The sequence below is a fragment of the Spermophilus citellus genome (genome assembly GCF_964194105.1).
Source record: "Spermophilus citellus genome assembly, chromosome: 4".
In the NCBI taxonomy this organism is placed as follows: Eukaryota; Metazoa; Chordata; class Mammalia; order Rodentia; family Sciuridae; genus Spermophilus; species Spermophilus citellus.
In genome coordinates, this window is record NC_138185.1 from 52,092,418 (window position 1) to 52,116,143 (window position 23,726).

Consider the following 23,726-nt stretch of genomic DNA (forward strand, 5'->3'; position numbering starts at 1 on the left):
CCATAGCTCTGTGTCTGGATTTTTGTTAGGACACTTCTCTGGTTCCACCTGCAATAAAGATAGGACATGTCTGCTTATCTTGCTCCTCAACTGACTTCTGCTGACAGAAGCAGTTTCCCTATGACAGCATTCCTTTCCTTTGGATATTGTCATTATTTAGTAAAGATACAAAGCATTTTAATCTATAACTGTCCACTATTAACAATACTACTAATGTAGCATATACATTGCTACTATCTACAGTTATCTCAGTAATATAATATATATTTTTTCTCTTTCATTATGCAGCCTAAAGCTCTTAAACTTTTGGGAATGGAAGTAAGTAGACTGTTTTCAATGGTTCTATGGTATTTTGATCAAATATAGATAAACCTTTTAGTTTTGTATTTGCTTAGCACAAAGTTTCTTTTTTCATGACTAAATCTACTACACAATTCGTCAAAATCTCCTTAGATCACTTGGTTCAATTTTATTATATACATATTATATTATATTATATTATATTATATATAAAAGGATCATATACATTTTTTGAAAAGGTTAAAACTGCCCAGTTCATTTTCTGAATTCACACAACCAGTTTCCAAAGCAAACAAAGATTAAGCAAATGCTAAAGATCAGTCTCAGCTGTGAATACAGAATTAAGACCTTCTATACTGAATCCATACAGGATTGAGATGCTACTTAACTCATGAGTTTATTTGAGGAGAATCTTTGCAATAGCTGGCCTTAATATTCTGCTTTGTGGAATTTCTTCCATTCACTTAAATATTTTGATGTCTGGTGCTTTGTTTTTAAAGTGGCTTATAAAGGCATTTCTACTGCTTTTGTCCTATCTTGAGGGAATTTTAGCAGACTTTTCTGGATTTTCTAGATACAAAATAATACTTTTTGTTGATAACCATTTTGTCCCTTCTTTGGGGTACTCTCTCTTTAACATTAATTTGTTCATATGGTAGAATTTTCAGAACACTTTTGAAAATTAATGGGGATAATAAAAGGCAACCTTGTCTTATTCTTGATATTCATAGAAATGACTTCAGGGCTTCACTCCTTAGTCATGTTTTTTTCTTGCTATAAGTCTCATATGTATTTTTATCATATCAAGAAAGTATTTTGCTATATATTTTATTCATTGTTTTCTTTCCAGTGAGCTAATTTTTTTAAATTAAGAAATATTTTACATTTTTCCAAATTCCTTTTTAGGATCTAATGACAAGGACAAGTGCTAGGGCATGATACTGGTCAAATTATATTGTTATATTGTGTGCATTTACAAATATGAAACAATAAATTACATTATGATATACATAATAACACAATAAAAAATGCAGAGAAAAATAAAGGATCTAGTGACATATAAACATGTTATATCTTTCCCCCCCTTTGATTTATTGATATGATACAATCTATGAAGGACCTAGCAATATTAAATTCCATTTGCATTCTTGGACATTTTTAATTACTTTTTGAGGATTTTAAAATATTCAATTGAATTTATTTTGTTATTATTCATGATTCTAAAATTTTATGCAAGTGGCATCATTTTCTAGTATTTTTATTTTTGTTGTTGTCAGTTAATTGTAAATGAGTCCATTCACACTTTTTTATTTTCTTGAGTTAACTGTGGTAATTTATATTTTCCTAAAAATAATTATTTTCTCTAGACTTTCAAGTTCATTGGTATTAACTTTTACTTAGTACTCTAGTCTTTTTCAATCTTCTCAATATTTATAGATGTCTGACATTTCTCCTGATTTAAAAAAAAAAAATTATCTTTTTTTTCCCCTTAATCAAAGTTGCCTAATTATCTTCTTGGTATCTTTGCCTTATCAAGCAACTTTTTTTTTCTGTTTCTATTTTGTTAATGTCTGCTTTTATTTTTATTCATTCCTACCATGAACTTTCTTTAGAGTTACTGTGTTGCTTTTATTGATTCAGTCTGAAAGTCAAGTCACTTATTGCTACTCTTCCCTGTATTCCAATAAATGCATCAAAGGTATACATTTTTCCCTGGGCATTGTTTTCATGGTATCCCATAGGTATGGGTGAGTATGGGCGGCAACCTTCATTGGCATTTACTTCTAAAGAGCTTATAATTTTCTCTGCAATTCAAGAGTTATTTAAAAGTTTAAATTTTCCAGATACTGACTATTGTCATTATCCTTCTGTGGTTGATTTCTAATTTTATTCCTTACATGTAGACCTCAACATCACCAAAAAAACAAACAAAAAAATAACAGTGATGCTTTCTGGTATGGCGGGGGGGGGGTGGATCTTAAAGGAATTGGGGTGTAATGCCTGGTTGATTTTTGTGAAACTCTGTGGGTACAGCTTTTATATTAATCCATCAAATCAAACTTGGTAATTCTGCTGTTGGATTTGCTTTTATATTTACAATTGTTTTTCAAACTCATTTCTAAGTGAGATGTGTTTAAAGATTCTTACCAAGATTATAGATGCATTAATTTCTCCTTATACTTCCAGTTCATGTCTTTTGTTATTTTATTGGGTTGTTATTATTTTCCTTATTAATTTGTGTCAGGCCTTTGCATTTTAGGAAAATTACTCCTTGTTTGTTATATCCTCTTTCTGGCAATAATTTCAAGAAAATTAGTATACGATTAATATTTTGATAAAATGTGTGCTATTTTGAAAAGTAGTTTTATAGGACTCTGTTTAAAACTTTTGTTAGCCATTAGTTGATTTTTATTTTATATATTCTTGAAAATCAAACTGTTTTTAAATTTCTATCATGCCAATTTTTAATCTATATAGACTAACCTTCCCTAAATTATTGTGACTGTATTTTACTTTGACAAAATTAGAAAATTAGAACAAAAACATTGAAATCTGAGGCAAGAACTGTCATTGGTGAACAACTTGTGATATGAATTAAGAACCACATTCTCCAGGGTCCCCCAAGGCTCCATCCCATTCCAGTTGTGTGAATGTAGAGAAATTATTCAGACTTTGAGCCACAATTTTATCCTCTGAGGGAATGGAAGGAATTCATAACCTTTCAGAGTCGTTGTAAGAATAAAAGTACATAATTGGGCTGGGGATGTAACTGGGTGGTAGTGTGCTTGCTTAGCCTGTATCCGGGAGTGGATTGGATCCTCAACACCACTGAAAAGACAAACAAAAAACAATAATAATAATAATTGATTGGAAAGCCATGTACAAAATAGCAAAGACAATCATCCCCCAGTATCTGTAGGGGACTTGTTCCAGGATTCTTTGAGGATATCAAATCTGCAGATGCTCAAGTCCCTTATACAAAATGGTGTGGAATTTCCATAGGATCTGCACATATCCTCTCCAAATATTTTATATCATCTCTAGATGACTTACAATACCTAATACAATGTAAATGTTGTGTAAATAGTTGTTATACATTATTATTTAGGAAGTAAGGACAAGAAACAACAAAGTCTATACATGTTCAGTATAGATGCACTTTTTCCCCCAAATATTTTCAGTCCAAGATTGGTTAAATACAAACATGCAGACCTTGGGGGTATTGTATCTGTTTCTGTCATTCCACTGAGAACTAAGTCTTAACCTGAAATGGCTGAAACCTCAGACTTCCAAGCAGTTCCCCCAAGCCTGAACTGCCTTTCTTACAGAGCTTGCTTGCTCCACTTTCAGAAACATTCTCCTAATCCCTTTAGGAAATGGAATGTTGGCCTTTTGTTTGCACCACATGGGGGAAAGGACAGTGCTCATTCAAAATGGAATGTTTGCTTTCTTAAAACATTGGAGCGAAACCTAAAACATTTGCCTCTGTCCCTTTTTACATTTTTATATTAATTTCTGATTCAGCTATGTCTGCAAATGAATGTTAATGTTTTGCTGCATTGCATGACTTCCCTGAAAAAATAAACTGTGGACTTTACCTGTTCCATGATGCTATTTACATTTCATTTTTGCTTGAGTTTTGCTGCATGGCCTCATTAAAGTCTTTTTAAAACCCTACTAACCCAAGGGTATAAGTTATGCAAACAGCAATGTTTCTTCTCAGCTTATTTGGTTTTAAATGGTTTACTTATAATAAATGTGTATCTTTTTTTTAAAAAATGAACATGCTGAGTGGATACTTGAGTTGTGCTGAAGGAGTCTATTACCTCTGACATAAAGGGTTCCCTCTCTGCCGTAGTTCTGAACCCTTTATTGCACATTTAGGAAGAACCATGAAAAAAAACAATGTGTTTTTCCTCCCTTCAGGATGATGAGCCTCCAGCCAAAGGAAAGAAAAAGAAAAAGAAGAAAAAAGAGGAAGAGGTCGACATTGATGTGGACGACCCCGCCATGAGTCGATTCCAGTACCCCTTCCACGAGCTGATGGTGTGGGCCGTGCTGATGAAACGCCAGAAAATGGCAGTCTTCCTCTGGCAGCGAGGGGAAGAATGCATGGCGAAAGCCTTGGTGGCCTGCAAGCTCTACAAGGCCATGGCCCATGAGTCCTCCGAGAGCGAGCTAGTGGACGACATCTCCCAGGACTTGGACAACAATTCCAAGTTAGTGTCTAGGGGAAATTTCAGGGCCAGGAGAAACTGTTGTCCTGAACACTGCCCCTTTGCAGGGAGGGTGATCATTGTATTTTCTCACTTAAACATGTTTATAGTCAACGCTTGTCTGTAAACTGCTTTGTCCAACACATTAGTATTTTTCCTTCTATCTCTGGGGTATTTCTGTGCTGTCGCTGTTTTAGGTTATTACCTTCTCATGAAAATTATTGAAACCCAATTAATGCAAAAACAGTGAAACAAATTTCCATGAAGAAACACACATTGATGGGGTGTACAATTTTAGTGCACCTGTGCCTTCAACTATGAATGTCACAAGAGTTTCTTAGCAAGAGGAGATATTAAAGAGGATTGGAATTGAGTATTGTTTATCTGCCATGTAGATTAATTTCTAATAAAGCCCAGCAGGGTTGGCTCTGTTGACTACTTACTCCTGAGGACCAGGGCAGAAGCATATCTCAAAATGGCTTCTTTTTCCCTCTCTGCGATGGAAACACTAGGAGATTTTTCTCCTGTATGTACTGTGAGAACCCAGTCAGTCTCCCGGGTATAAAACAGAAGTTCGCATTACTGGGTTTCCCTGGGGTTTTTAACTTCTGAACTTGTCCACACTGAGTTTCCAGCAATTCATCAGTTACAACTCAGGGTTCACACCCCAGTTCTGGTTCCTACAGACATTTCTGCTCCAGTAAACAATGATTCTTGTACTTGCCTGTCTGTCCCTCCAGTTCTGGGTACAGCAGATTTCCCCATGACCTCTCTTCTCTGATGGAGCTGAAAAGAAATGTTGATTTTTCAGTTCATTCTGACTTTTCTTGTTAGGATAGACTAGCCACTTCCAAATTCCTTACACGCCAGACTGGAGATCTGAAGTCCCAGGACAACTGGGACTTTTTTATAGGCACAAAAATTTGGAACAGACACAGACAGCTCTGCCAACATCTAACATCTTTGTTTTCTGAAACCTGTGGCTTTCGTTTTGGATTTGGTGATTTCTAAACTTACTAGCCAATTCCTAAATATGAGGAATTCAAGACCATTTAAAAATGGGGACACATTCACCCCTTGCTTCCAGGGTAATACGTAGGACTTGGGAGGTACTGCAGACAGCATTGTTCTTCAAGGAACAAGGAAGGCTATTCCCCATACATAATTCTGTTTTTATATTCATCCTTCAGCTCATAATTGCAATAAAATCCCCTATCAGATGGAAAAACAAAAACAGAGTGATCGCTGTGTGGCCATAGCTTTACCAAAGTCCACAACAGAAGGTCATAGAAATGAGCAAAGATTATGGCTATAATTAAACATTTAAATTAAGGCCCTGTGGGAAAGGGAATGAATTCTATGTTCCATATTTCAGTTTGTGTCATCTTCTCCATGCCCCCTCAACTTCTATCATTGTCCTCTCATTAGCAGTTAGGGCTCTGTGAAAATTTTCCTTTGTTCTGAGCCCTATGAGAAATATGCTTTGTGTCTATCATGGCACTGACAATGTTGAATTCTTTTTGTTGTGGTGGTGGTGCTGAGGATTGAGCCCAGGTCCTCATGCATGCTAGGCAAGCACTACACCACTGAGCTAATTTCCCAGTCCTGAATTCTCTTTCATTCAATGCATTATTGAATCATTACACACACACACACACACACACACACACACACACACACACATATATATATATATATATATATATAAAATGTATGGCTTGATAACTGTTCACACTAGCACCCAGATTAAGAAACAGAACCTAACAGGCACCAGCAAGCTTCCTGGTGTCCCCTTCAATGTCTACCTTCCTCCCTATTCTTCACCCCCAAGAACAGCCTCTGTTCTGACTTCTAACCCCACAAGTCCTGTTTCTGAACTTGCCTTTACTGTCTGTTCTGTCTACTTCCCTAATCTGTGCACAACTTGGGAAATAGACTTTGTCTCCTTGTCTTTGTGTCCTTGAGACCTGATGGGTAGTCTTGGAGTCAACCTAAAGTTCTATTTGCAGCAAGAGCAGTCATTCCCCATCCTGACTGAGCACAGAGCCCCTGGCCCTGGCTGTCCTCCTCTAAGGACAAATCTCAAGAGATCCTTGCTTTTAGAGGACAATGAAGTCCCTTCTAATTGTAGATTCTGTCTCCTGTGCCTCCCTGTGCCCATGTGACCACATCTATCTAAGAAAAATCCTGTGGCCACTGTAGCTTCACACCCAATTCCATCTCTTTAACTCCAGAGACTTTGGCCAGCTTGCTGTGGAGTTGTTAGACCAGTCCTATAAGCATGATGAGCAGATCGCCATGAAACTGCTGACCTACGAGCTAAAAAACTGGAGCAATTCAACCTGCCTCAAACTGGCTGTGGCAGCCAAACACCGGGACTTTATCGCTCACACCTGCAGTCAGATGCTACTGACTGACATGTGGATGGGAAGGCTTCGAATGAGGAAAAACCCTGGCCTGAAGGTATGTGTGGCATGGCCATTAGACTGCCCAGATGACAGTGATTAAGTGACATCTGTTGAGCTCTGACTCTCCCTGAGGCAGAGCTAAGCACCCTGTGAGTTATTTCATTTACAGTAGTCACACTGGTCCAATTTCACTTTGCTAGGTTTTAGTTACCTGAAGTCAGCCACATTCCAAAAATATTAAATGGAAGACTACAGAAATGAGTAATTCATAATTGGGGGGAGGGGTATTGTTTTTTCAATGCCAGGGATTGAACCCAGGGCCTCACACATGCCAGGCAAATGCTCTACCACTGAACTTCATCCCCAGATCCTATTCATGAGTTTAAAATTACTCACTGTTCTGATTACTGTGATGAAATCTCTCATGATCCTACTCCATCCCACCCAGTACGGGAATCCTGCCTTTGTCCAGCGTATCCACGCTGTAAACAAAATCGGTAGTAGCTATCTTGGTTATCAGATCAACTGTCACAGCTTTGCGGTGCTTGCATTCCAGTAACCCTTATTTTACTTAATAATGGCTTTGAAGAACAAGAATAGTGATGCAAAGGAGGCACCAGGGCATAAAACACAGAAGGACAGTTTAGGTCTGGTACTATACGGCAATACTCCAGGTCTTATAATCAAAACAGAATATATAGGGTTCAGTACCATCTAGAGTTTCAGGCATCCACAGGGGGTCTTGAAACATATCCCTCATGATAAGGGGAACTACTATATACCTCTGAGTAACCCCATGAGAGAGATGATGTGACAACCCTTGTCTTACAGATAAGGAACCTGAACCTTTGAGATTAGATAACTCTCCTAGATCTTAGTAGATTCAACAAAGAAACTGAACCCATGTGGGCTAATGCCAGAGTCTCACCTAACCAACATAGCTGGCTTACAGATCTCCCTAACACAAGCAATGCCTTCAGCTGCTACCCACCATAATTAGTCATGCACCCTAGATAGGTCATCTATCTGCCACTAAAGCAAGGACCTTAGCTTGACTTCTATAGAGTCCCTCAAACTCTAAAACTGTGTGCTGTTACTTTAACTGGTGACATTTTTATTATATGGGGCTTGTGAGAGAATACAAAGCTATGAAAAGGTTTGAAAAGCATGCAGTGGGGAGAAAATCATATTGCAATTAAACCCTACTTGTGTGTTTACTACTCTTATACACTAGGTTATCTTGAGAAGAGACTCTAATCTTAGGGTATCCCCCAACTATCTAATGGTAATATTGTACCTATTTTATGGGATTGTTATGATAATAAGAGAAAAAAACAATACAGGTTGAATATCCTGTATTGGTTTTTTGTCTATACATAGTGAGATATCTTGGGGATGAGACCCAAGTCTAAATACAAACTTCATTTATGTTTCACACATACCTTATACATATAAGGCAATTTTATGCAATATTATTAGTACCCCTGCATTTTGACTGTGACATATCAGATGAAGTCTGGTGTGGAATTTTCCACTTTGTGACCAGCACTCAAAAAGTTTCAGATTTTGGAGCATTTCAGATTTTAGGTTTTTTTGTTAGAGGTGCTCAACCTGTATGTTATACTTTGTAGCATGGCTCTGGCAAATGGAAGGTATTCAGTTTCTTAGAAATATGAATGTTGTGCCTAACTGTCCATTTATACACTAAGCTGATATTATACATAACTTTGAATATTTGTAAACAAGTAGTTTTTGGAATACTAAAAATAAAGAAATCCTACAGGTTTTAAAGAAGCAGGTCACACACAAAGTTATGAATATCAGTTTGACATCACAATTTTCACCAATAACACTGATGGTGGCAGTGAAACAAGACCTTGACAGTCCTGATGGGGAAATGTTCAGAAGCTGAATTTTTTTTTTTAAACATGGTCCAGCCATTTAAAACAGATAAAAGGGGCCATGGACTGTAATTCAGTGGTACAGTACTCACTTAGCATGCATGAGACCCTGGATTTAATTCTCAACACTGCAAAACTAAATTTTAAAAAATAAATAAAAAGATGAGAACAGAATATCTATTTTAAAAAGGAAAAGATTTAGAACTGGGGCTGTAGCTCAGTGGTAGAACGCTTGCCTAGCATGTGTGAGGCACTGGTTTCAATCCTCAGCACCACATAAAAATAAACAAATAAAATAAAGGCATTCTGTCCATCTACAACTACAAAATTTTTAAAAAATAAAAATAAAAAGGAAAAGATTCACATTCTATACTTTGTACATATCCATTCAGAAAATTACCTTAGCTGGTATTCTAGGGAAAAAAGTTAAATATTTGTTATGGTTTAGATATGAGGTCCCTTAAAAGCTCATATGTGAGATGTAGGAGTTTAGGGATGAAATGATCGAGTTTAACAGCCTTAACCTAATCAATGCATTAATCCACTTGACTGGATTAGCTGGGTAGCGCTATAGACCAGTAGGGTGTGGCTGAAGGAGGTAGGTCACTGTAGGCATGGCTTTGGAATATACATTTTATACCTGGTGAGCAGAGCTCTCCCTCTGCTTCTTGGTGGCCATGTCCTGAGCTGCTTTTCTCCACCACTCTCTGCCATGATGTTCTGCCTCATCTCAGGCCCAAAGCAATGTAGCCAACTTTCTATGGACTGAGACCTCTGAAACTGTGAGGCATCAAATAAAATTTTCCTCCTCCAAAATTGTTCTTTTCAGGATTTTTTGGTCACTTGAGCAGAAAAGCTGACTAAAACAATATTATAAGTAAAGAAAGTAATGTGAGGCTGGGGTGAAGTGGTGCGTGCCTGTAATCCCATCAGCTTGGGAGACTGAGGCAGGAGGATAGCAGGTTCAAAGCCAGACTCAGCAAAAGCGAAATGCTAAGCAACTCAGTAAGACCCTGTCTCTAAATAAAATACAAAGTAGGGCTGGGAGTGTGAGCTCAGTGGTTGAGTGCCCCTGAGTTCAATCCCCAGTACCACTGCCACCCCCACAAAAAGGAAAGAAAAGAAAGCAATGTGAAATGGAAGAAACAAGTCCCATATTTTACAACTTCCCATATTAAACCCATGCAGCAGAGAGAAAGGCAGTCAGAGTAAATAAATACAAAGTGTCAGTAGAACCCAAGAAGAAAATATTCAAGAAAAATAGCTAGGCATGGTGGTACACACCTGTAATCCCAGCAACTCAGGAGGCTGAATCAGGAGAACTGGAAGTTCAAGACCAGCCTCAGCATCTTAGGCCCTAAGCAACTTAGTGAGATCCTGTTTTAAAATAAAAATTAAAAAGGGCTCGGGATATAGCTCAGTGGTAAAGTGCTCCTGGTTCAAGTCCCAGTACCCCACCCCCCAAAAAAAACCCCACAAAAGAAGAATAGAATTGACCCCAATAAATAGATTGAATGACTAAAGAGCCACAAAGTATCAGGGATATAGGTTAAAGAAACAAAAACCCATTTATATTCTTAACAAGAAAATAGAAGGGGAGTCTAACTTTCAAGAAAAAAATTTTAAAAAATACACACAATGTAAAGGTTCTATATGATTCAAATTCAAATTTGGGATGATTTGAGCAATTGGTAGAGTGTAGAAACACGTTGATATAAATGCCAATGAGTTTTCTATCTGTGGGCCAGAATATCCTCTTATTGTCCAGGCTGAGCTCAATTAAGTCTTATTCTTTGAGTCATGTTAGCCTTCCAACTTTGTTCACATATTCCCATTTATGTTGAAGTTATTTCTATATAAAATACTTATAGTCTACCTCACTAGTTATTAGTATATTTTATTTGTTTATACTATTTTATTTTAATTTAAAGATTTGCTTACCTTACTTGTTTGACGCAGTGCTGGGGATCAAACCCAGGGCCTCATGCATGCCAGGTAAACATTCCACCACTGAGCTACATCCCAGCTTGATTCACTTGCTCTGAAACTTAATATAAGAACTTTACTTTTTTAAAGTCAGGATTACGCATAATGCTGCTTACCATTTATCTAAATTTTAATGAATAGTCTTAAATTTTTCACTGTCTTTAATTCTACCAGTGTACAAAACACAACAAGGCATACAACACCAGAGCAGAGATAAACATAATACAGAGATCTTAGGTTATTAACTAATGTTGAAAGTTATAATTTAAAAATTTTAACTATATGATCAGTCCTCCTTATCTTGCCTGAAAGATTTGCATCCATGAATCAAAACAACTCAGACTGAAAATATTTGAGAAAAAAATTGTCTTTATTGAACATACACAGAGTTTTTTTCTTGTCATTTTCCCCTGTGAAATACGACATACCAACTATTTACATGACACTTTCATTGTATTAATTATTGCAAGCTATAAAGATGATGTAAGGTATAGGGGAGGAGGTGCATAGGTTTTATGCATACTACACCATTTGTTGTAAGGTATTTGAGCTCTGTGGGAGCAAACCCTCACGGAGTTTGAGGGACAACTGTACTAGAGAAATTTTTATACAATTTCCAAAGCTTATAATGGATTCATTTCTCACCATTCATAGGTTATCATGGGAATTCTTTTTCCCCCCACCATCTTGTTTTTGGAATTTCGCACATATGATGATTTCTCATACCAAACATCCAAAGAAAATGAAGATGGCAAAGAAAAAGAAGATGAGAATATGGTCAGTGATACCCTTGATCTTAAGAGTATCAATTAACTCTCATTTTAATGACTCTTGATATGTCTGCTACCATGGATTAGACACCGTACTAACTGGGGGGTGTTTTTAGATTCTTTCTTTTTAAGGGTGCTCATGTGCTATGGTTTGTTTCATTTCCCAATTAGCCACCATGCCTGCCACGTACTGTGCTCTGTTTTCCAGGATGCAAATGCAGATGCTGGCTCAAGAAAGGGGGACGAAGAGAATGCACACAAAAAGCAAAAAAGTATTCCCATTGGAACAAAGATCTGTGAATTCTATAACGCTCCCATTGTCAAGTTCTGGTTTTACACGGTAAGGCCACCTCCTTAGCATTTGCCATTTAGCCTGCTTTGAATATCAAGATATGTTGGAAACAACAAAATCTTCAAAGGCTTAAAATTGTGTCTAAAAATTTACTGAACTGAAATTAATTCTTAAACAAAACCAGTACTAATTGAGAGCTTTAACTAAAATTGAATCCAGATACCCTGTCATATATTTTATATATAGAGAAATATGACCAACCTTTCCCAAAAATATAACATTTCATAAAGCAAAATAGTCAAGCTGTGGATATGGCTCAGTGGTAGAGTGTTCAACTAGCATGTATAACACCCTGGGTTTAAACCCCAGCACCATAGTAAATAAACAAACAAACAAACAAATAAACAAAACAAATTAGTCACATTCTATTTGCTTAAAATGATTTTTTAAAAAAAATATTTAGTAATAGAAACTTAGGGAAATATAATTTTTTCATTTTTCATCAAACAGGTGGGATTATTAGAAGGGTGTGGCTGAGCCCAGATCATAAACTCCTAGGATAGGGAAGCAAATCAAGACCTGTCTAAAGTGTTCACCAAACTGACCCACTTGGCAGCACCCTCTCTAGTGTCCAGGTCTCCACTGCTCTGAGTGTGGCTTTCTACTAACAAGAGCAGAAGAGGAAGTGGGAGTAGAAGGAAGCACCTGTGAGTGAAACTGGCTATCTGCAGGCAGTCCAGCAGAGTTGACCAGACACACTGTGACTTGGGTACCCATATCAGTCTAGAGGAAGGACAGTATTTTTCATGAAATCCCAAGCACTGAGCCACAGTTCATGGCATGACAAGATCATGAATGGGGCAATGGATAAAGATGGGCACGGGGCAGAGGAGAGAAGGGGTTGAGAGGAGAGAAGGTTGCCTTGGAAATCAACCATGGGTCTGGACAACCAATCTCTTGGAAGCCCTATCTGAGGATGCAGCTGAAGCCAAGGCCACCCTCCTTTTCTGGTCAGAATCAGTTGAGAACCTGGGGTTTGTGTAACCTAAAGTACTGCTCAGCACTGAGGCAGGGCAAGGCCAGGAGTCTGACAGGCTTTTCAACCTTAGGCCTCATACAGACAGTCTTGATGCTCCCTCTGGATGTAAGAGAGATGTACAGCTTCGGGAGAATTCTAACATAGCCCAAAGATTGAGAACTGTGGCTCTAATCCTCCTGTAAGGAGGAAATATTTGTCTTTGTCTATTTTATATTGCTGTAATCGAGCACTTGATACTGGGTAATTATAAGGAAAAGAGATTGTTTTGGTTATAGCTCTAGAAGCCCAAGAGCATGGCACTGGCATGATGCTCCTTGGAGGAGGGTTTCACAGTAGTTCAACTCATGATGCAAAGCCAAAGGGCAAGCAGCCATGTGCAATAGAAAGGGAAGGGCAAAGGAGCTGAACTGTTTTAAAACAACCCATTCTCACCAAAACAAATCCATTCCTGAAAGAAGCAACTCAGTCCCACTAGAACAAGGACTCAGTCCTCCTGAGAAATGGCATTAATCTTTTCATGAGGGCTCCCCATGGCCTAAAAACCTCTCAGTAGGCCCTACCACCTCTCAACACCTTTTGGGAATCATAGGTCAACATGAGTTTTAGCAGGAATCACATCCAGTGAACCACATCCCAATGAACACAGGGGATGTTACCTACATCCTGGTAAAACTTATTGAATCAGGAGGGATAGATCATGGGGGAAAGAATACTGTCAAATCACAAATACACAAATGCTAGACTCTTCCTACAAGACCTCAGAAAGGTTTGTGACAGTGAGGAGCCCCAAAGCTGAAGTTTTCACAGATTGGTGGTGAACCAATCTGGGAAAATCAGTTTCAGATAAACTATTTCCACCCCATACCTTACTCCACATGCCTTGCCTCACCTTCACCTCCAACTCTACTTTTTTTCTTGCCAAAAAAAAAAAAAAAAAAGACGGAGAACCTGTGGTGGCCACCAAATATCACAGATTTGTTACTGGTAGCCAAGGGGACTCTTAGGTCAGTCAGCTCCATGGCCTGGAAAGATGATCTCTTCACGTCTTCCCTTCTAACTTCTGTCTGTCAATAGTGGAGAGTTTCATGAAGGCAGATCAGTAGAGCAGAGGAGAAAGACCGGGAGATGAAGGAGGAGAAGGAAAGAGGAAATACTGGGGAATGATATTGGCCAAATTGTATTGTTATATTGTGTTCATGTACAAATCTGTAACAATAAATCCCACCATTATGTACAACTACACTGTACCAATAGAAATATGGGAAGAATAATGGAGAGATTCAAGAAGGAAATTCCTGAGGTACAGAGGAGTAAGTAACATTTTCCAATTTCTAAGAATATAGGAGGGACACCAGCAAACTATTCAAAGTTTCCCTGTGTGTCATAATTATTGCAACTTCATAATTTCCCCATGAGGATGACAGTACCAATAAATATATTGTCATGTAGAAAATGAAATGTCATTGCCCATATCATGCTGAAGCATAAAATACCTCCAACCTATCTCAGCGTTCTCTATCTGCAATGGTGATGTGCGGAGGGGGTATCCTCTAAATAACTAAGTCCATTTAGAAATTGAAAATTCACTTTAGAAGATGTGCCATGCTAAAAATTAGACTTTAAAAGCCGATTCCAAGGTTCTCTCCTCAAACATTGCTAACAGCTTTTTCTTTCCTCCAGATTTCATACTTGGGCTATTTACTGCTGTTTAACTATGTCATCCTGGTGAGGATGGACGGCTGGCCCTCTCTCCAGGAGTGGATTGTCATCTCCTACATTGTGAGCCTGGCATTAGAGAAAATACGAGAGGTGATTACTCCAAAGACTTGTCTAAGTATTTGAGCTAAGTACTGGCTCCAATTTCAAGTTTTATTGCAAAAACATTTCATACAAATGATAAGTACCAGGACTCTTTTCTTTTGAGTGTCATCATCCCATGTTTATCCCATTCACTTCTTTTAAATGTGTACATCCTCTCCATCCAACTGAACTTGAACTTGTGAATAAAAACACAAGCTAAAATAAATCATATCCAATAATAAATACAGGTCTAAATGCATACAAAAGCAAAAGCAAATGTTGCCAGCTACTTGAGATAAACCGATCACTGGGTACACATTTGGCTTCATTTTCTGTCACCTTAAATTTGAGACTTTGGATCACACTGTGTACTTGCATGTTGCAAGAATATATAAAAGCAGGGCCCTCAATGACAGGGAGCAAGAAAAACAGGCCAGAGGAGGGAAAGGAGTCAAGAGAACTGTGGTTTCCAGTAGAATCTGTCCCCAGCTTAATCCTGCAACGGATCTGAGTTGATTGGACACTGTAGAATCTGTTCTACCTTGAGAAAAGGGAGTGGAGCATTGTATGAACATCAGTCTGACTTTGGCACCCATCAGAGGAGCGATTACAATTGCCCAAGAACAAGCCTCCCATAAGGGGCAGGTATGGGCCTAACAGCAGCACCTGTAGTAAATGGGATGATTACACCCACCTGGCAAAAAGCTCCAGGTGATCTTTCTCTGTAAGGCCCAGAGCATCTGTTACAGAGGGAATAAGACTTTCAACTAAGTGTTAAAATAGAACAGATACGGTCTTACACTTGGATCCTACATCTCAGAAGACTTAAAATTAAAATGAAATGCCAAGAAGCCAACTTCTGCAGGCGGCACAGGAAATGTGGGCCAGGTAATTTCTGATATCATCCACAGGTTTGAGTTCACTATATTCATTTCAAAAGAGGAAGCTTGTATCCAAGCAAAACATGAACTTGAACTGAAAAATCACACAGCACAATTTCCTAACCTTTCTCCAAATAATACAGAACCAATACTATTATTTTGTGATTACTATTGACCCTTTTACTGAACTGTACAAATATGACAGTTAACCTCATCCAGGCATAGTGAGTTTTATGTCACAGGTCTAATGAGAGCCTGAGAAAACAAACGAGTGCTGAATCCAAGACTGTACAATCAGTTTTCTACAACTACTCTTTCTTTTTGTGCTTGCTACGACTGAGACTTCCCAAGTGGCCCACCTGAATGCCTCTAGTACAATTGTACTCCTTCTGGGCATCAGCCCTGAATTAAGACATGTTATTCCAGAAGTCTGTCCCCCAGTTACAGGAAAGAGAGGCATCCATCAGCCAGTGCCAAAGGATTGTTAGACTAGGGAATCACTTCTATGTTGGCAGATCAATAGTCATCACCCCATCCTATGCCTGAGACCCTGGAATCTACCCACAATCTGCAGAACTAAAGGGATACCCTGGCATGGCAGCCCTCCCACCTACTGCAGCATCACTGCATGCCCATGCATGCTGCTTGCTAAATATTTTCCATTTTACTCTGGGGAAGTCTCCTTTTAATCAGTGGTGATTTTGAAAGGATAATAACTCAAGTAAGGGAAAACCTGGTTCAACTTTCCCCTAACTTGTCGTATTTAAGTTGCAAAGGAATTTTGGCAAATCAACCATTTCCTAGCCTTATTCTGCCCATGTGGATCTCACCCCCCCACCACCACCACACCACACCACTGTGTAACCACATAGGATTCATTCCTGCTCTAGACTTTTCCTCTTGTATAAGTCTGGAATGTGGGCCAACAGGCATGTGTCCAATAATTAGAAAAGAAATCAAAAGGCAGCTGCTTTAATTACAGCCAGAAGGAGATAATTTGGAAGGCATTTCCTGAGAGTTTATGAAACCCTGAATCTATGAATACAGAGGATTCCATGGAATTTCCCTTTCTAGATATCTGTCTGCCTGAGAAGATTAGTGTTCTGAGGTCTTGAGCAGAAAAGAGACCAGATGCCCTGGAATGTTCCACCAACCTTATCTTTCCAAGATTCTGAAAAAGACAAGGCCTCCAACAATGCACTCTTAGTTTATTGTTCTTTTCGGTTTGTTTTCAGATCCTCATGTCAGAACCAGGCAAACTCAGCCAGAAAATAAAAGTGTGGCTTCAGGAGTACTGGAACATCACTGATCTTGTGGCCATTTCCATGTTCATGATTGGAGCAATCCTTCGCCTCCAGAACCAGCCATACATGGGCTATGGTCGGGTCATCTACTGTGTGGACATCATCCTCTGGTACATCCGTGTCTTGGACATCTTTGGTGTCAACAAGTATCTGGGGCCCTACGTGATGATGATTGGAAAGATGGTTAGTAATGATTTCACATGAGTAACCAGGGATATTTTGGCTGTGGTTAGGATAAAAGACCAGGCCTTGGGTGTGGCTTTCTTCAGTTTCTTCTGGATTTTACTTTGTAGCTGGTTTCTTATAGGAAATAACCTTTGCTTTGAAATACACAGTTCTCCTACATATTAATAACAATAAAATCTAGTGAAAAATGAGCTAAGGGCTTACTGTACTCACCTACATATATATGCATGCATCTCTCAATATATATCAAGCACTCGATGCATACATCTTTTTTCTTTCATATAATTAGCTACTTTCATTTTTTAAAAATACTTCTGATTTATTATTAATAATTGCATTTTGACAGTAAAGATAAAAGAAAATATCTTCTTCTTTTATAAGAGTTTGCTTCACCTTACCAGGGCATGAGAGAGCATCAGGTTTTAATGCAAACAGAATTCAGTAGCAAGACAGGTATCTCAAAATATTTACCTTACACCTTGATGACTGGAAACATTTTTAGCATTCTTTAGTACAGGAAACTGGATTTGATAATTCTGTGAGGTTGCATCTACTTAAATGTTTTTATGGCAAAAAATATGATTGACAAACTCCTAATCTGTAGTAAAAGTTAGAAACAACAGGGACCCAGGGCTATTTCCTCACCTGTACTCCAGACCATCTCCAGCTCATGAGCAGCATGGAGTAGACACAGGTACTTCACGTGATTAGGCCAAGACAGATTTATTGTGAAATTTACTCTGAACAAGTCATAGAATATGAAACTAAACATGAACCAGCTGGTTATCATTACATTACCTAAAAAGCCTCAGTGTTAGCACTAGTGCCAGAAGAAAGGAAGCCTTCTAAGTGTAGGAATAACTCTTTATAGGGGGAATGGCTTTTAGACAATTTCAGTAAGGGCCCTTATCCTCAGGGATGTTAAAAACTAGAATTTCTACCATTTTAGCATCCACAGTAAACAGAGCATTGTTCATTATTGCCACTCATCATTTGTATGATGTATGAATAAATATTGGTGTTTACTCTCAATTTATTTCTCAATTATCCTTTTGCCTACTTATGTATATCTCCCTTTTACTCCTTGTTTTCTCTCACAAACCCCCATCTTTTCTCAATTCTTCACATTTGCAGTTACTATAAGAATATCTGTTTACAGAAGTGTTAGTCATATTTCCATTACTTGTAACGAAATACAACCAATAAATTAAAGGAATTATTTTAGCTCATCATCTGACTATTCATTGGCCCAGGTGCTTTGAGTCTGGGGCAAAGCAGCACATAGTAGCACAAACACATGGTGAGACAATCCCAAATCACAAGCCAGGGGGCGAAAAAGAGAAAGGAAGGAGCCTGGGTCCCAATATCCCCTTCAAGGGAATGCCCCAATGACCTAACTCCTCCCACTAGCGCCCCCCCCCGCTCCTAAAAGCTCCACCATTTCCTAATAATGCCACACTGGGGACCAAGGCTTTATTTAACACATGAACCTTTGTGGGACATTCTAGATCCAAACTATATCAATGAGCAATAACAGAGGAGAGGTCAGATGGAATGGGAGCTGATAAAGATGTTAATATTCTAGAGGAAGTTATATATGTTGTGTGGGATAGAAAAAACAAGTAACCCATGGTTGGGAAGGAAAAAAGGGAAAGAGGCTTTTTCCATCCTAATTAAGTATTTGTTGAGTCTTTGGAGAGAGCAATGAACAAGTATGAACTTGGCCCATGAGTCAAGATAATAATGAATCATATATTCTCCTACTCAGATGATTGACATGCTCTACTTTGTGGTCATCATGCTGGTCGTGCTGATGAGTTTTGGAGTAGCCCGTCAAGCCATTTTGCACCCAGAAGAGAAACCTTCTTGGAAACTGGCCCGAAACATCTTCTACATGCCCTACTGGATGATCTACGGAGAGGTGTTTGCAGACCAGATAGACCGTAAGAATAGAATTCATAGTAAGATTCTCTTCCCTGCTTCTGAGGCAGATGATCAGATCCAAATTAACTGGATTATGTATTAATTTGGAAATAAAGCATTTTTTCATTCTGCCATAGGCATCAAATTATTTTATGAAAAAATAAGTACAGTTTATGGAATATAGATTTTTTGAGACCTAAATCATTTCTTTTATTCTAAAACCCATTCACTAGAATTCTGAAAGATTCTCACTTACTTCAAGGGAAAGACAGCCCTGATGTCTATCTTGTTACATGAATATAGTCCCAATGCCAATATTCCAGGTTTTCTTTCATCCCAATGTCTTTCCCCCAAGGATAAAGCTGGTAGTTTTATTTCAGTAGAATGAACCTGAAAGCATGGTAGGGTACCTGATGCCTCTCATCATTCTCCTCTTCCAGCCATCAAAGCCCACTTTCTATATAGCGATCCATTTCTTCTTCACTACTGGTATTGTTCTTTAACTTCTTAATGTATTTGTTTATTTTTTAACTGACAATTTATTTTACATATTTATGGGGTAAAGTGTGATGATTCAAAACCTATATACAGGAGTGCTATTTTTATTGTCAACAATAACCCGGATGGTACCAGAGTGACAATCCTGCTCAGACTTCTGGGGAATATAGACCCCAGCACCTCTGCAGGCTGAATTGTTAGGTCAGTGTCTCCTGAGTTGTAGGGACATAAAGTTCAAATGTTCTTATACCAATTTCATCAGGACAGTTAAGTCTTCACCAGTGAGCAAGGTGCTATAGTCTTATTTTCATGTCAGTACCAATGTATTTATTTAATGTATTTATTTATAAAATACAAGTTGTATTTTACCATGAAGCAATATAATAGTATGTCTGATGCTTTTGAAGTTCTGCTGTTTGTGAACAGAAAGTTTCAGATATCTGTCTCTTATGTGAACACAGGTTGTCAATAGATATACTGCCACTTTGTTAGATAACAATTTGACTCAGTTTATTCTTTCTATCTTGTATCACATGATTCTGAACACATTATTATTACATATATCACAAAATCAACTATTAGATGTGTTTGTAGCTTGATAAACCAGAACAAAAAAATCTAATTAGTTTTGAAAGATTATTAGTGTAAGTAAATGTGCATATTTCTTAAAACTTTCTGGACTCCAGACACAAGCTACAATATTTTCATTGTTCAGTTTTTAAAATTAAATTGAGGAATGAGTGGAGATAAAGAAGTAAATTTAGAGATATATTATTTTCAGTAATACCATTAAATGTAGGTTTTCAGTTCTTGATCCATTACATAATAATTCTGTATTTATTTGTGCTTATGAGGTGCTTGTATTGGAATACAGGAAATGTTTGATTGGTTGACCAGTAAGCTAAAATGATCATCTGCCAGTGACATTATGTATTTTTCACAGTATTTTTAAGTAGTGAGCTTTTGCTGTTGCATATGACATATGGTAAATAAATATTCATAAAATGCATTTTTTAGAATTAATAATGTGTACAATTTTTCTAAACAAAGCAATTTCCAAGAGAAAATCAATAATTTCCAAGCTTGAAATATCTGCATTTCTTGACAGCAAAACGGTTATTATGCTTTACTTTTCTCTCAACTATTATCTTGTTTTCTTTCCTCCCCTCCTGTCACAACTAAAAAACAAAACAAACTCCTGCTTTCCAATCATTGTATAGTCTACGCCATGGAAATTAATCGTAAGTTTACATGCAATTGATGATCTGAATTCATGAAATGTGTTTACTAAACAGCTTTTTTATTACCTGATTACTGATATTCTTATACTGTTTTCAAATACATCTTTAGTTTCCCGGTGTTAATGATTTTTTTAAACTGAAAGTAAAAAATAAACAAAGTATAAATTCAACATTGGGATTATCCTGTTTTCCCCCTCTGGGAAACAGATCTCCTATGATAAAGGTGGCATTTCAAATGAGCACAGAAAGAAAAGATTATTTTTCATATGTGGTCCCAGAACAGTTGGTTTGAGAGGTTAGTGGGTTCCTTACCCCACATTCTAGAATGAAGTTATTTTCAAAGTTAATGTACAAATATAATCAAAAAAGAACCAGAATACAACATAAGTTAACATTAAATACTTAGAAGACATGATAACTTTCTAGTAGATAACTATTTGGATGACATCATAAAGATGGATTTGTCTGTTTAATCATTAAGAACTTTTGTGTAAGAAAAACAATAAAGAAATGGGAAAATGTTTATAAATACGACAAACTAAAATTGACTACCTCTGTGTGCAGATATGAGTTTTCTTACCTTCTTTGTATGTTATTTTTTTACTGGAAAATTAACGTACACGAAATAAGAAAAATCATATTAAAAAGGAAAGAGACTATCTAATTGCATGTAATGGATATTTATTCTTTTCTTATTATATGTAAAAAGCAAGCTCAAAAACACAAACATTTCTTTCAGCTCCTTGTGGTGAAAACCTCTATGACGAGGATGGCAAGAGGCTCCCTCCCTGCATCCCAGGGGCCTGGCTCACACCTGCTCTCATGGCATGCTATCTACTAGTAGCCAACATCCTGCTGGTTAACCTGCTGATCGCTGTTTTCAAGTACGTGTCATGGCTGATGACCATGCCCTTACATTTATTGCCTTTTAAATTTTTGGTTTAATCTCAGAAATCACCCATGTACCAAGTATTTGCAAAGAAGCTCATTAGGGCTTTCATATGAATAGAATGGTTGTAGTCTTTTTGATTCAACTTTAATCAGTCTAATGTATTCATAAATCAAGAGTTGGCACTTACATACACTTAAATTTAATCTTGATTCATAATTTAACACTGTAGTATTTTAATCTAATCAAAATGTTTTCTTAGGCAAAAATTCCCTGAGAGATTTGGTCAAGTTGTGCTTTTCATTCATGATAAGAGACACAGAAAGCAAAACTAATTTCAGACACTGCTACAATTACTATAATGTATATTCTTATTATTTGCAGAATAAATGGTCTAAGAAAAATGGTTTAAGTTACTGAATCAAGCTTCTTTTAAAATTTGCCCACCTGGCATTATATGATGAGTATGTTGACAATGCTTAATAACTGTTGAAAAATTATTTTCACTTCTAAGATGAAAAATATGAGGGAAAAATACTTCATGGAAATTTAAATCTTAAAACTAAACAGAAGAGAATCTGGTCCTAATGCCTAGCTTGAGAGATGAGAAAACTAAGGTCACAAGACAGTAACTGGCTTTTCTAAAGTCCCAGTATTGGAAGATCCTACAATCCTGTGCTTATGGTCTCCCATTGGAAGCTAAAACAAAATAAAGTTTGTACCTATCCTACATCCTAAATAACATGCCTTGAATCAAATAAGTTCAATAGTTGATTCAGTTACCAACAAATAAAAGTCATCATTTAGTTGTTTGATAAAAAAGTTTATATTTCTCAAAATTTCCTCGGCATAGACTATGGTGTGGTTTATGCAAGAAAGCAGGGGGCAGCAATTTAATACACTTAATTCTTAATTATCTATATGAGTAAAATATCATTAAGTATAAATAATAGATTGATAGATAAACCAAAAAATTAGGTAATCAAGGAATCAACTGACACTAAAAGGCCATTTCATATAATTTCAATGTCAGTAACTGATAGCTTTGGGAAATCACAATAAAAAGTAATATGTAACATGTTTTCTTTTAAAAGCAATACCTTCTTTGAAGTAAAGTCAATATCCAACCAAGTGTGGAAGTTCCAGCGATATCAGCTGATTATGACATTTCATGACAGGCCTGTCCTGCCCCCTCCAATGATTATTTTAAGCCATATCTACATAATCATTATGCGTCTCAGTGGTCACTGCAGGAAAAAAAGAGAAGGGGACCAGGAAGAACGGGACCGTGGACTAAGTATGTTCAAGACTTTCCATTTCTATTTTGGGTTTATTTTTAAAAAACTCTTTCCACTGGACACCAACATAGAAACTCCCACTAAACTATTTACATGTGTGAAAAACACAACAAACCAACTGCTGTGCTTTTCAGAATGCTTCTTATTTTCTGTTGATATTTTTCTATTGTTGTTCATTTATTAGTAATTAATGTTGCTGAAAGTCTTCTCATGGAGATAAGCTGAGAGTTTTTTAAAATATCTCTTCTATATACATTTATATATGCATTCAATGTTCCTTTCAAAATGTTTTAATTTGTTGCATCTAAAGATGATGAGAAAATAATGCTATACACTTTTTCATAAAAGACATGCAAAAGATTTGCTGAGAAATATTACTTCATTTCACTTTCTTAATAGATGTAATCAGGGCTGTTTGTTTTCTTTCTTTTTCTTTTTTTACCAAAAAGTTATCATTTTGCTCCAGTAGAAAGACCATTACTACACATGACAGCACCACCCCCTTAGCTAACAATCAATTGGAAGAGTCAGAGAACTACCTACAAGGGAGCTTACTTAAAGTTGTGCTATGAAATTCGCAATGATGCAACTAAAATGATTCTTCAGGGATCTGGCTTGGTTTTCACGTGGCCAACACTTCTCCCTTTATGCAGAGCTCTTCCTCAGCGAGGAGGAACTGAAGAGGCTGCACGAGTTCGAGGAGCAATGCGTGCAGGAGCACTTTCAGGAGAAGGAGGATGAGCAACAGTCGTCCAACGACGAGCGCATCCGGGTCACTTGTGAGAGGTGCGAG

General features: G+C 37.3%; 1 protein-coding gene across 1 annotated transcript in view; it reads left to right on the forward strand.

The window, feature by feature from the left end:
- The window catches only part of TRPM1 (transient receptor potential cation channel subfamily M member 1), a gene marked incomplete at both ends in the record, with an annotated part of 139,166 nt that overhangs the window by 97,014 nt on the left and 18,426 nt on the right, over nt 1-23,726 (forward strand). The window contains 12 exons of the mRNA XM_081291346.1: nt 289-318; nt 4,228-4,520; nt 6,752-6,980; nt 11,467-11,589; nt 11,791-11,922; nt 14,594-14,722; nt 16,830-17,081; nt 18,853-19,027; nt 20,726-20,746; nt 21,486-21,630; nt 22,730-22,932; nt 23,587-23,719. Of these exons, the coding sequence (XP_081147472.1) occupies nt 289-318; nt 4,228-4,520; nt 6,752-6,980; nt 11,467-11,589; nt 11,791-11,922; nt 14,594-14,722; nt 16,830-17,081; nt 18,853-19,027; nt 20,726-20,746; nt 21,486-21,630; nt 22,730-22,932; nt 23,587-23,719 (1,865 nt within the window). The remainder of the gene's footprint in view (nt 1-288; nt 319-4,227; nt 4,521-6,751; nt 6,981-11,466; nt 11,590-11,790; nt 11,923-14,593; nt 14,723-16,829; nt 17,082-18,852; nt 19,028-20,725; nt 20,747-21,485; nt 21,631-22,729; nt 22,933-23,586; nt 23,720-23,726) is intronic.